General features: G+C 42.1%; 3 protein-coding genes across 3 annotated transcripts; 1 reads left to right on the top strand and 2 right to left on the bottom strand.

The window, feature by feature from the left end:
• Positions 1-102: 102 nt before the first annotated feature.
• Positions 103-1170, bottom strand: C922_02592 (hypothetical protein; the record flags this gene model as incomplete). The annotated part of the gene is made up of 2 exons (XM_008818191.1): positions 103-960; positions 1105-1170. The coding sequence occupies 2 exons, from the start codon at positions 1168-1170 to the stop codon at positions 103-105; spliced, it is 924 nt and encodes a 307-aa protein (XP_008816413.1).
• Positions 1171-3168: 1998 nt separating this feature from the next.
• On the bottom strand, positions 3169-4336 carry C922_02591 (hypothetical protein; the record flags this gene model as incomplete). The annotated part of the gene is made up of 2 exons (XM_008818190.1): positions 3169-4119; positions 4274-4336. 2 exons carry the CDS (start codon positions 4334-4336, stop codon positions 3169-3171), a joined length of 1014 nt encoding a protein of 337 aa, XP_008816412.1.
• Positions 4337-10101: 5765 nt separating this feature from the next.
• C922_02590 (adenosinetriphosphatase) lies at positions 10102-14265 on the top strand (the record flags this gene model as incomplete). The annotated part of the gene is made up of 5 exons (XM_008818189.1): positions 10102-13017; positions 13203-13254; positions 13391-13458; positions 13657-13731; positions 14236-14265. The coding sequence occupies 5 exons, from the start codon at positions 10102-10104 to the stop codon at positions 14263-14265; spliced, it is 3141 nt and encodes a 1046-aa protein (XP_008816411.1).
• Positions 14266-14414: the final 149 nt, after the last annotated feature.

Genomic DNA, 14414 nt, shown 5'->3' with positions numbered 1-14414 from the left:
CCTTTTGATGGGGTCTCTTTGAATTTTATTCTTCCTCTGATTTTTTCGGTCTCCATTTAAGGGGTCTCGTTTCTTCTAAACCATTTTTGCAAAGCTTATCCCTCACTCACCAGAATCCCCCCCACCGCTGGATGGTAACTGAATTTTTTCATTATAATTTGCAACTTCTTCCATGTAGATGTCAGTCCACTTGTCCACAATTTCTTCAATTGCGCGTCTCCATAATTCCTTGCAGAGAATCAGGCATCCAAAATAACGGCTGGTTGGCAGGACCCGCCTGTTTTTTCCCTTTACCATGCGTTCAAAATTGGATTTACTGTCTTGTTGTATCCTTGTTAAAATTTTTCTTTGATCCGTTTTACATTTATCCCAGTATTTCATTTGGACATCGTTAGGTATGCTGCTCCATCTTGACGTGTTAGCAAACCATCGTTTTAATTCTCTCATGACATTATTGTAACATCGGTTCAGGTAGATAATGTAATAATAAAATCCAATAAATGCATCCTCCTTACTTATGAAGAACAAGTAATAGGAAACGTGTTGAAAGATTTCACTGTTCGTCAGGCTTCGATCGAAGTCCTCTTGTACGTAACCGTACGAGAGGATCTCATCATCGTCAAATTTGAGCTGGAAGTCGTCACCGTCGCTGTAACTGTCATCGTCTGTTAAATTGCCTTTGGACTCACAGCTAAAGATTCTCAAATGCTCATCATAGCTGCAATCAACGATGCGATCAGCGCTGCCGACAACCCTGCAGTCAATAGTGGAACCATCGCTACAACCGGCGCTGCAATCATCGATGGAACCATCTACACTACTACACGCACTTATGCTCGTAGTCGAGTCACTCGTCTGATCGCAGTCCTCCAAGAAGAGCGACAGTTCAGATAGTCTTCTCCCGAAGATAACAGTCTGGCAACTCGATCGTGCATTCTCATACACTGGGCCAAGTGGGTTCTATAAACAGACGTTCACAAGTGGAGCATACATTTGTAGAGATGATAAACCCAAGTGAAACTAAAAAGAATTCAATGTATCGTCATTATCAAAAGAAAAAAAAAAAAAAATATATCAAATTTGATGTGGAAATATTTGCCTTACCGAAAACAGGGTAAACAAGAGCGAGCCGCTGAGCATGAAAAGACAGGACATCTTCAAACTTCCCATTTTGTCTGCGTTTTTTTGTAATATATTATATCTATAAATATACTTATGAATAATTCTTTTTCGATCACAACGCAATGATTTTTAAGGACAACTACATTTAGGCAAGCAATTTTAGACAAATGAAGAAAAAAAAAAAGAAAATCGCCCAGTTGTACATTTATTCTATTAAAAAAAAATACCTGGTATGTTAGGGAAAAGTACGCCAAATAAACATTTCAGGGAGAGTAAATTTTTTCGCGTCTAAAAAAAGCTGACATTTAAGAGAATAACAAAAATGTACTGCACGGTTACAAAAAAAAAGAAAAAAAGAAAAAAGAGAAAAAATTAACATGGAGATGCTAAGACTCACATTAACATAGTGCTGAACAATAGTACGCGGTCCAATACTAATTTGGAAACATGAGAAGGTATAAAGCTGAAAAAAAAAAAAAAAACAAAGTACCAACAGCACAGCTACAGTAGGCGAAGTAGAAGGGTTAAACGTTCCGTCTCAAGCCACCTATTATGCATCTAAAAGAATAGATCCCTCCTAGGGGCTACTAAATAGAATAAGCTTAAAAAGTACGGTATGGAAGGTATGGAAGAATCTGGCGATATTCACGCAAATAAATTAATTAACCACGGGTATTGTGGTTAGCCCAATTTGTATTTATAATTTAAGAAAAAAAAAAAACCACGGTACATGTATCCCTTCTCTATCTGACATTAGAACGGATGCTGCCTCAAAAGTTCATCTACTTTGTGATTATAAATTGTAACGGAAAACATGCGTTGAAAACTGCCATGATAGATTTACTCTCACAGCTCTAAATATGTGACCACGCCGTCACGTAAAAATGGTGAAGGTCACCGTTTGGTGCGTTATGCCTAGAATTTTACTCTCCAGCGGAAGTTACAACGTGCCTTTTATTTTATTATTATTTCTTTTTATTTTTTTTCATTTTTTTTATTTTTCTACATACATTGTCGCCCTTTTTGTTGAGTATAACCTGTGTATCCTGTTGCATCCGTTTCCTTATCCACCTGTTTCAATCTAGCAGATATGCGAAATTGCTTCGTTAACGAATGGTAACTTCCCTTTGGGGATTATCTTACGAAAAGAGACACGAACAACAGTGTGTATAGAAAGAAAAAACACCTTTTCGTTTTACTTCCCCCTGGTGGGCGAAGTGCCTCTCACTTTCTCCATCCGAGTAATATGATGCTAATGCGTTAAGACCCTCTACGCTTGACTCTAACGGACGCACATGGTGATGCGCTTTGTTTGATGTCTCTGTGTTGTAAGAGGATGCAGGTCGCTGTAGCCCTTCCCCTCATTTTCTGTAGCATGCCCGTCATATGTCCCTTCAAATATATAATTCTAAAAGGTGATCACCAGCAGGCATATCATATGCGCCCTTCCCTTCTCCGAGCAACCCGACAGTGATAAATGAGTTCCCGAGCGCACACCCTGAGAAGGGAGCGCGTGAGGCCATATAGATCAACAGCTGTCGCTGCTACTGCCGCTGGTACTGCGACTGCCTCTTCCTCTGCCACATGGGGGTATAGTACCTCCCCTAGAAATCGAAAAACTAGAAAACTGCGTCATGTTTGCAGATGTTTAATTAGTCATACGATTATTTCGCTACGCCGTCCATTTCGTAACTCCATCGCCATCGGCACTACGGACATTGCCCAGTACTGCTATCTCGCCACCGGCGCAAAGGAGTCTATGCTTCTTATAAAGTAATTTCCACAGAAGTGAGACACACAAAAAAAAGGAGCAGAAAGAAGAGGCAAAAGAATGGAGAAAAAAAAAGGAGCAAAAAAAAGGAGAAAAAGAAATGAAAAAAAAAAATACTTGTGCAAAATTAAAAATGTCCCATTTACCCCTGTTCGGGTACCCTTTCGTGAGAAACTGAAGGATGGCAAGCAGGATGATTGCACCTAAATTTTGTCACCTCGGGGGTGCAATTAGAATGGAAAGGAGGACCCACCTGTGCGTGCGCGTATGCCTCTTCATGCCGCTAACTGCCCCCACGATAGCTGCCTCTGCACATAACCGCCTCTTCTATAGGCTGCCCTTCTATAAATCTCTAGCTTGTTGTGCAAAATGAAGGTCCACTTCCTCTTGTTATAGCGCTTGGTATCTCTCCACAGTAGAGAACACCGACGGAGAAGCATATTAAACCTGAAAATAAATATTCTGCTGTGGGTACTCAGCGTTTCGAAGAAGTAGAATTTACTCATTAGTTCTATTTTCCTTAAGTCTTTAATCATGGCTGATCTGCATTCCTCCCAATATTTTCTTCGGAGGTTCTCTGGAAGACCATAGAACCTTGCCAAATCGGTATACCACTGTTTTAAGTTCCTCATCGACTGAGCATAAACTCTGTTCAGAAATGTTATGTAGTAGTAGTAGGCTATAAATGTTTCTCTTCTATTTAGGTAAAAAAAATGCGTGACAAAAAAATAAATCTGATCATTGGTTAAGTACGTGCTTATATCTCTTTTGGTGCATCCACATGGTAGTTGCCCATTTTTGCTAAACTTAAATACAAAGTCGTCACTGAGGGAATCATTTTCATCTGAATATGCATCGCTGTGGGGGAATATACTGCAATTTCTTCTGTCGTTGCTATGCCGTTTTAGATGCTCATTGTAGTGATGGGCATTGCTTAGATTGTCTTCGCTTCCATCGTATTCGTATCTGCGCTTCATATCCTGGTTTTTCTTCCTCCACTCGTCGTCTCGCCTGTAATCGTTCTTTTCCTCCTTCCACTCCTCCTCTTCCTCCGCTTCTTTGTCTTCATTCCCTTCATCCCCTTCCCCATTTCCGTACATGCCTTTCCCACCTGGAAGATTCCTGCTCATGCGTTCCTTGCTTTGTCCATTAAAATTTTCCAAAAAGAGTGACAGCTCGGAGAGGTTCCTTCCGCGACGAGCAGATTGGGCTCGGGGCAGTGCGTTCTAAAAGGGGAGAAAAAAAGAAAGCAACAGGGGGTGGAGAGAAATTATCGGTCATTAGGGTAGTCGCTCATTCGGTTAGCCACGCATTAGGGTAGTTACTCAGTCGCGCAACTGGGAAGGACCTTTGTCCCACTACGCTTCAAGACAGACGTACCTGCAGCAGGGAGGCAAAGAGGGTGCCCAATAGGGTGGCGTTCCACCTGGACAATCCAACCATTTCGATGTTACCAAGATGAAGCTTTGTACACGTTTGTAAGCAAACCAACCGAGGTAGCCCTACCACAGTGACCGCTCACTAACGCGCTGATATATTCTGCAACCACTTCTACGTAGGAACAATTTAGGAAAGTCAATGCTCAAAAAATCGTGACAAAAAGAAAAAATTGCAACCACATTTGCCCTTTTCGGAAGAAAAAAAAAAGAAAAAAAAGAAAATTGCCCCTAATATGAATACCAAGAAGAGATTACCTTAGCGAAATGAAATAAAAAGATTTCTATGCCATTTTGACGTTTCTTATATCTGAGCAGACCAAATCGTAGACTAAAAAAAAACGACAAACGGGCGAAGAGCACAGCTGGTACATACTAGTTGAGTGGGTAGAACAAAAAATGGTGCACAAGTGAGCGAAAGGCAGTGAACCGATGATGCTGACTCTCAATGTAGAGACGAGGCCCCCAAAGGCCTCCATTGGTGCATCTGAAAGGAATACTTTCCCATCTGAAGAGACAAACCACGCCCCTAAGCGAACTGCAGAAGTTAGCAAGGACAGCAGAAGGACGGAGTGGGGGGTGGTAACAAGTCAGTTTAGCCATGATCTGAACCAGAAAAAAAAACAAAAAAAAATAAAAAAAAAATAGAAAAAAAAAATTAAAAAATAAATTAAAAAAAAATAGAAAAGAAAAAAACAACAAAAGAACAAACGAAAGAGGTAGAGGGGATTTCTCTCTATGTATAAACGAAATACAAATCACATGCTGCCCTGCTCAGCGACATGGGGTCGCAAAGTTAACCAAATCGAAGATGTATCTTTTTTTTTTTATCAGTTAAATATGTCAAGTCACCACAAGGCAAAATGGCATTTGATAAATTTTTTTTTTACCATTTTTAATTGGGCTGCATTTTCAACGCATCTCTTTCTTCTCCTTCAAGTAGGAAAAAATAACTCCTTTTTAGTCACATAATATTTAAATGTCCGTTTTCCTTCCTGGAATGTTTTCTGCTTCTCCCTCATCCATCGTTGCAGCATATATAGTACGCGAGATATCCCATTTAGTAAAAATGGGGGAAACAAAATTCCCTTTTTTACTCCCTCTAGAGGAAGTATTATGTATATATAGAAGAAAAAAAAATCATCGCTATTTAGTCCTCCACTCAATTACTACTTTATTGCAAAAGGTAGAACAATTCTAAGTGTTTGCTTACCTGTTTAGCTAAAAGGGTGGTACTTTCCCTTTTTTGTTTGTTGCTATGATGGGGAGGTGGCGGGGTGGAGGAGTACCTTTATAACGATTACTAAATGAAGCAACGTGTGTGATTCTCTTGAAACTCCTTCTTTTTTTGAATGCTATGTAATATAAATATGGAACCGTTTTGTGGCAAAAATGACTGCCTTATGTTTTTCTCCCAATTTGACGAACGCGCCAAATGTTCGTCTTTAAAGGTAACACGATTTGTAATCGCCTCCGATAAAAAAAAAGAGAAAAGGTGTGTTAATACTTCCTAACATTTCGAAATGAATGGACTAAGCTCTTTAAGACCACATCACTTTTATGCTCACCAATTGAGAGAAGATAAATGGGGTAACTAAGCAAGGAACCACAAGGGGTGGCATCTGGATGGGGTACTCATGGCTTGTTTTGTTAAAATGGGAGACAAAAGAAGCCAGGGAGGATAAGGAAGGGAAGCAAAGGCAGGGAAGCGAAGGAGGGTCTGTTTTGCCTTTTCCTACACATGGAATGGCATCCTACTCTTAACTTTTCGGGAACAAGTCCACTGCTACCGTGCTCAATCGCTGATCGTGTGTTTAGACCGACAGAACTGGCCACGCCTGTGTGCGAGAGCGGAGACCATGTGACTGTTCGTCAAATGTAACGGCCAATTTTCATAACGCGCATGTCAATGCATGCGCGTAGGTGCATACGGAACCATGCCACTAATGGTCTCATTTCTGACTGGCACGAGAGCAACAAATGAGGGATTTTATCCCCCGATGAAGTCGCGTCACTGCGTTCATTAATGGGTTCAAATAGAAAGTGCGGGGCCATTACCACGGATGGGTAACGGCTAGCCTTACGAGTGCATCGCCATGTGGTGGCTAAGCGGGAAGAAATTGACCAAGTCGCGCGCACGAATAGGCCATCACAAACACACAACTACCTCTTCGCTGACCAAAGCTGCAATATCTAAGTGCTTACCATTGCTCTTCCGAAAGGGAAAAAACAATCATCTCCGAGGCGCATGTGGGATGTAACTGTAAAAAGAATCAAGACACAAATGTCCCTTTTTTCACCCCGTCATCGAATAATTGAAGATGTCGAGTCATCCTCTATAATGTTCCCTTTTTCGTCCCTTTTCCAACTTCCACCTTTTATCTCCTTTGAGTAATATATACTCCCTGTTTACTCTCGCTCTGTAGATCGTCACTCTCTGGGTCCAAATAGTAATATACTTGTCCCTCTTTTCGGATAACCCTTCTAACTGTTATCCCTGTAAGAAGGATATATTGCAAATTTTCAAATGGCACAGTCCATATATATTTTTCCTCTTTTTACCACCAAAATTGTTAAAGAGAATTTTTACATGTTATTGTGTTGCTTCTCATTCGTGTGATGATTCCCATTTGCGTGATGATTCCCATTCTCGTCCTGCTTCTCCCTCAATATAGCATCATTCAAAAAAGAGCGACAGCTGGGACAAACTTCTTGCACACCTAGATGGGTATGTCCCTGCCAAGGTCCCCACCTGCGTTGCCCCATTTCGGCTGTGAAAAAATAAAATAAGAAGTCTAAACCGTTTGCTCATATCTTCTGTAAAATGAAAAAGGAAAGTAACTCCTCCTTGGGTTATCTTCCCCGACGTGACAATTGGAGGTGGCAAAAAAAAAAAAAAGGGAAAACCAAATTGTTACTGCAACTTAAGGGGTTCTATGTGCACATTTATATGTATGTGAATGGCGCCTCCTTTATGATCCTTCTTAGTTGTCCTTTTTTCTTTGATGCCACTGTCCAGGCATTTCACACTCGATCACTTCATTCTACCCACACCACAATGTTAAGTAGAGTGGAGTGAACTTAACGCATATGTCCGCTATCGCAGAAACGGGGGAGGAAAAACATGTGCACAGGAAAACTCAGAAAGTCAAATGTGTCTTCCCTTCAGTAACGTCCCTATGGTGCCACTCAAATTTGCAGAGGGGAGTGACCGTCGACTGGATGTGAATGCCTTTCTATTTGGTGGCCTCCACAAGCTACTTCCACATGCTGCCTCCACCAAGTAGTCACCACAGCGTGATAAGAATATCCCTATGATTAAACACATTTTGATGTTTCTCTTTGATACCCCTCGTCGATAAACCGTATCGAGGTGCACCTTTAACTCCACAGAGAGGTGGAGGACGCCACAGTGCGGAGCAAATCCTTTAAGGGGGGAACCCTACCCAAGATAGTTATGGCCCAGTTCAGCCTCCAACAGAGTGTCTTCAAATAAAAATGCCAAACAGGACTGCATATAAAAAAAAGTATACCTTTCAATAGGCACGCCTCTTTTATAATGCTATTATGGAAACGACGTGGAGACAACACAATGGTGATGTGCGTTCAGCGCAGGAGTGATGATGACCCTTATGGGGACCTTTCCCAAGTTGGAACATGCTTTGCCAGTATATATATGCACGCACGGGAACGCCTTGACGACCCACTTCCGTCGCACTAATTGCAACTTCGCCAAATTGGCCTAACGTGGGGAGGTGGGGGAGGAAAAATGGCATAAAGATCTCCTTCCCATGGGTATGTGTCCAAATGCCCAACTTCGCGGAAAGGCGGGGGAAAGAGGAACTTCCTCCCACATGGGATGCTTCTCCCCCAGGGACACACAGAATTGACCCAACCTCTGATCCTACAAAATGGTCAATCCGTTATTCTTCTTTTTTCCTGGCGCTTGTCATGTTTTACTTACGCCCTCACATGCAAACACATGACATGCGGTGGAAGCAAATTAGCATCCCGATTTGTTAAAAATGAAGCCAGCGTCTTTTTACAGACTTTCACCATAGGGGCACAACTGTTCGCACCTCTCCCGATGTGGAGGAAAAAAAAAAAAAAAACGCGATAAGAAAAGAGATACACAATATGGGAGACGCGTGCACTTTGAATTTTTTGAACTGCACTTTATACGATGAAGACGCGCTTTTTTTTTTTTCTTTTCTCACCATTGGGTTCGTACTTTATGCAAACGTGAGTTAAATTGCAAAAGTACGTTTACACCATTTTCCTGACTTTTTTTTTAAGCTGCCACTTTTTGAATTTTAAAAATAATTTCAAGTCCAGCACGGGATGATCGCTTTTCCCTTCCGTCTTATCGCAGCACTGGTACCAGTTAAGATAGGTATTTTTTTAGTGCACATATGTATTTAAGAGTGCGAGCGGAAATCGGATGTAAATGTATGCCCATACTTCCGCGCACAGTTGCTTCGGGGGAAGTACCCATTTTGACGTTTTTTCTTTTACCTCTTGGGAGCGACATGTTCATAGCTGTGGAGAACTAACTATATTCAGAAAGAAAAAAAAAAAAAAATATTCCCCAGAGTGCACAATAACGAAACGTGTGGATCTGATTTATATGCTCCCTCATGACCTTTCCGTTCGATTTTTTTCTCCTTCCTTTGTCTTGACGCTTGTTCAGGCCGAGTGGCAGGTAGAGCATCCGCGCAACGCGAACGATAAACAAATACATATTTATATATGAGTATGCGTATGTATATCTATGCCTATACATACACATGTGCACGCACATACATATGCTTAGATACACAGGCTCCTCATACAACCTGCTGAACAAAAAAGAAGACTGCTTCTTTGCCCGCGCAATTTTCGTTTGCCGCATCGCAACCACGCGCCAGGTACATTAGCGCGGGTGAAACAGAACAGCACAAGTAGTCAACCCATGAGCCCATTGGCGGGACTCATTGACTCAGGTGATTTATTGGGCTGATTGGCTCGGCTGATTTATTGGGCCCTTAACACGCGCAATTCATACTCGCTTAGTTATACCATAGTCAAAAACATCTGTGTGATACTTGTGGTCAGCATGCAGTAACCAAACAATCTCACCTAATCGGAAAATTGCGCTCACGCAATTTTTACCGTATGTTTCTTACGTACCTGATGAATTGGTCGAGCTTCCCGACAAAACCTTACAGCCTCATCTTGCTAGTGTAGTGGAAGCTTGCCTCATTTTGCTCCTTTAGTGGAAACATGCCTGATTTTTTTTTTTCGTGCGCTCCGTTTATTTCTGTTTCCCTATTTTTCCCCTCTCCGTATTTTATTTTATTATTTTTTACGCGTTGCAGCTCCCCGCTTGAAATAGCAAAAGGATTGAGCTTCCTTGCCGCTTTTTTTCGTCCCTCATTCAGGGATTGCTCGTCATTTTTTTCTTTGACGACTTTTATTTGCTTCCCGTTTCCCCTCATGAATGCACCGCAAACCTGCCAGGGCGAGTGAGCCATTGGGATGACAAATACATGGTGAGATTTTTCCACACCACTTTTATGTATTTTCTTTTTTTTACGTGTAATTTCTCAAAGCGGCGTTCTTCATACGTTCCATTTTTGGCCTTCCCTTCCTTTCCAAATTGGACTCGGTTGGGACGACGACTGCTCCGCCTTACATGGGAGGTAGAGGCGGAGTGGTCTGCTTCGCGAACGGCGGAGCCGATCAGCGACAAACCGCCGGCAATCTGTTGCCACTGCCGAGGTGATAATCAAAATGGACGTATTCGAATTTGTGGAACCTCTGAGGAAGCGAAAAATTACGAAAAATCTCTTTGACTTCGATCAGTATGTGTACAAAGAGAAGCTGGAAGAATCGGAGGAGAAAAAAAGCGAAGAGTATGTCGTGAAGAAGAAGAAGAAAAAAAAGAAACTGAGAAGAGTACTGGACAGTTCAAATAGCGAGGGGGATAAAGACGATTCGAAGGGGGATCATTCCCTCCAGTTGGGGAAGACGCGAAAGGGACGAGATCATGAGAGCCCCAAGAAGGAAGTCGAAGACGAGGAACAAAAGGATGCCACTCCGTATCATCAAAATGGAGATAACAACCTAAGTGACGATAAAGATTACTCCATGTCTAACGAGGCAGAGGAGGAGAAGGAGTATGAAAAAAATCTGAAAGACCTATTCGAATGCTTATTAGCCTCCATAAAGATAAAGAACAAAATTATAGAATACTTCACTTCAAACGTGAAAGAAAAGAGACAAGAGATTATCAAAGAATTTGTAAAGGGGTCCTTCCGAGTAAGTAACTTCGACGCCAATTTCAACAGCTTCGAGAAAGATGTGGATACATTTCATAAGCTGAAGAAGTATCAGAAATGTGGCGTCTTCTGGTTATATGTACTGTACAGAGAAAATAAAAATGGCATTTTGGCCGATGAGATGGGACTAGGAAAAACAGCACAGACATGTGTATTCCTCGATTACATGTATCGAACGAAGGAACTACAAAATAAGACTATCATTGTCGCTCCGACCAGTTTACTCAAAAATTGGAATAACGAAATTAACATGTGGTGTCCTTACCTGAGGAATCATAAAATTATCTACTATGGAAATCAAAATGAAAGAAAATATCTTGCATATGATATTTTTACAAACAAGACGAACAATATACATTTAATCGTAACCAGTATTAATATGCTTATGGGAAAAAATGATGTGTCCTACTTCAGACAGATTAAGAAGTATGACTACCTCATCTTTGACGAGGCTCATTTCTTAAAAAATAAAAACTCATTAATATACAAAAAATTACAGAAGAAAATCGTTTTTAATAATAAAATTCTGCTGACAGGGTCACCCATCCAGAATAAGACAGAGGAACTGATGAATCTTCTTCTTTTTCTCATGCCAGAAATATTTACCGAAAAGAATATCAATAATGCAATGAATGCTTTTGTTAAAATGTACGAAGACATCCTCAACAGTAAGGAGAATGACGATCAGTGTATCCTAGAATCTGATGGCACCCCTCTGAAGAATGCAAAGACACTGGAAATTTACGAGATCAAGTCTATGGAAAAGAAGGAACCAAGCGAGATGAATGACTCCAGAAATAGTGACGAAACCTACAGGGAGGAAACCAGAAATATCATAAGGAATTACCTCATCGAAACCATTAAGAACGATGTGAAGTATGTCAAATTGAAGAATAAGGAGATTATTCTGCTGCAGCTCATTATTGAGCCGTACATATTGAGGAGGTCCAAAAAACACGTCTTTATCGACATGCCGAAGAAGCATAGCATAATTATTAAGCTGCCCCTCAACACAACGCAGCTGAATCTGTACAAGGATGAAATAATGTCCAAGATGCAGCATACGCATAAGCACCTGGAGTTTTTGCAGAACCATTCGGATGAGAAGGAGCTCCAGAAGCTGGCACTCATCTTCGAGAAGAAGGACATCAAGCGGGAGAACCTTTTCCGCGCGAGCAGCGACGGGGGGGATGGCGACGGTGAGGAGGAGTCGGGAGCCACCCCGAATAGGTGCAGTCACGTGGGGGAGCCTACGGATGGGCCGCACACGGAGGCGGCGAGTGGAGCGGTGACTGGACCGTCCCATGGTGTCTCTTCCAGCTCGGATAGTGGGCACCCTGTAGGTGAGGCAGACTTCGAAGGCGGAGTTGCCCCAGCGGAAGAGCCCAACGACTACGATGATGAGGACGACAAAATTGGTGAAGAAACCATCAACATAGAAAAAGCAGAAGAAAACAAAGACAGCAACATCATAATCAACAAAAGGAAAGACGAACCGGTGGACGATGAAAGTGCTAACAACACCAGCAAAGAAGTTCGAGGAAAAATGATAAATGCATCCATCTTCATTTTAAGGAGAATATGCAACCACCCACTTCTACACAAGTACTACTACTCCGTTGATGACATAAAAAAAATATCAAAATATTTCTACGCCAACACAGATCAGTATCTTGACTTGGACTTGAAGACAGTCGAAAATGAATTCATGAAAATATCCGATTTTGATATTCACCTCTCCATTAAGCATTTAATATCACAAGGAGATGAGAACCTAAACAAGTACCTAATTTCAAAGGAGCACATATTAAACAGTAGCAAGATACACCATATGATTTCTTTGATTAAGGAGATTAGGAAGAAGAAGGAGAAGGTCCTCATTTTTTCCCAGTTCACTACCTTCCTTGATATCATTGAGGAGGCGCTTCTGTACGAATTTATTTACGACGAGCAGGACTTTTCGGACCATCTGCAGGGCGGGCAGAGCGGTCACCTACAGGGGAAGAGCCACCTCAGCGGGAGGGAAAACGCGGGTGATGCTGGCGAAGCAGACGAAACGGACCGAGCAGACGAAGTCCACCAGAGCAACTCCGGTAAGGAGGATGACCCCAACAGCGACTTCAACAAAAATGACAAGGATCTGTACCTGTCGTCCTCCACCACGTCCACGCCCTCGTACACATCCGACCGCAAAGGGAACAACCAAATATACGTCCGCCTCGATGGATCCACCAACACGATAGAGAGGCAGAAAATTATAAAGCGCTTTTCCAAGAATGATGACGTTTTTATCTTCCTCCTGTCGACCAAGGCGGGCGGCGTTGGGCTGAACTTGATCGCGGCCAACCACGTAATACTGATGGACCAGGTAGGAAGGCGCAACGGGAGAGATCGTCGCGCAAAGATGCGTGAGAAGATTCGCATCAAACGTTACTGCGAAGATTCGTGTGAGACGTTAGTGTGAATATACGACTGTACATATGCGCGCAGAATGACCCACTCCTGGTTTGCATGCATGCCCATGCTTGACCGCCTACCCCACCCCCTGTGCAGGACTGGAACCCCCACAACGACAGGCAGGCGGAGGATAGAGTTCACCGATTAGGTAATGCGGTGGAGCAGCGAAGAGGCGCATATAAATGCTCCTTCGTACGTAATGTATATGTATGCATATGTGTGTGACCCCTAAATGGAGTGCCCCTTCAAAGCGCTTTTTTCCTTTTTTTTTCCCCCGGATTTAGGACAAAAGAACGAAGTGTATATTTACCGGTTGTGCTGCAAGAACACCATCGAGGAGACCATACTTCGGGTTAGTTATGGAATCACCTCGTTGCATGGTGGAGATGGCTTCCCTCACCGCTGCAACTGGGTGGTTCCTCTTTACCCTCATTTTCTTTCTGCTTCGTCCGAGCTAGCCAACCGCGTAGGTGTTACCCCCTCTGTTTAGTCAGCATTGCACACATTTTTTATTTACAAATATGCATCTCTCCTCTTCCCCAATTCGCAGTGTTGTAAAGCAAAGCTCCACCTGGACCAGGCCTTCGGCGGCAACAGCGACATGTTGCGAACAGCCCTTATAAAGGTAATGTGTGAACATCTCAGCTAATTTTTTTTTTTTTTTTTTTGACATCGAGAGGAAGGACTCCTCTATCCGCGTGCTCATTTTTTGGATGTACATATAAACAGTCGCAAGTGTGTATAATGTAATATACCATGGGTTTAATCTTGTTGATTGCATATGAGTGATTCATCGAGGAAACTTCCCAAGAAAAAAAAAAAAAAAAAAAAAAAAAAACCCAGTGAGCCATTGGAGGAATTTTTATACACTTGCGCGAACACTTCAAGAGAGGGGCCACCCTGTGAAGTCTCCTTTTTTTTTTTTTTACTCATCCATTTATATGTTCATAAATGGGGCAACCCCGTGCCGCGAAAAAAATGAGAAAAACGAGCCACAGAAAGCATTGCAAACCTCTATTCGGATTACCGTTGTCCGAGTACCTCCGCACCCATCCCTTCTTCCTACAACATCCTGGTTTTTACTTATTTATTTATGTATTTTTTTTTTTTTATTCCGTCCCCCCCTTAGGATGCCCTGAGTGCAATCGAGATGCAGTAAGGATAAGAAGCCTCTTTTTTTTAAGGGTATTTTTTTTTTTTCAAGTTCGATAAACCTTTTAAATTTTTCTGCTAGATTTTTTTTGCTGCCTTTCTTTGCTCACTTCTGTTGCTCCCTTTTTTTTCTTCATTCTTTTTACTTCAATTTTG

This window comes from Plasmodium inui (assembly GCF_000524495.1).
Source record: "Plasmodium inui San Antonio 1 unplaced genomic scaffold supercont1.9, whole genome shotgun sequence".
NCBI classification, from domain to species: domain Eukaryota; phylum Apicomplexa; class Aconoidasida; order Haemosporida; family Plasmodiidae; genus Plasmodium; species Plasmodium inui.
This window is presented reverse-complemented; position numbering and strand designations above follow the sequence as displayed.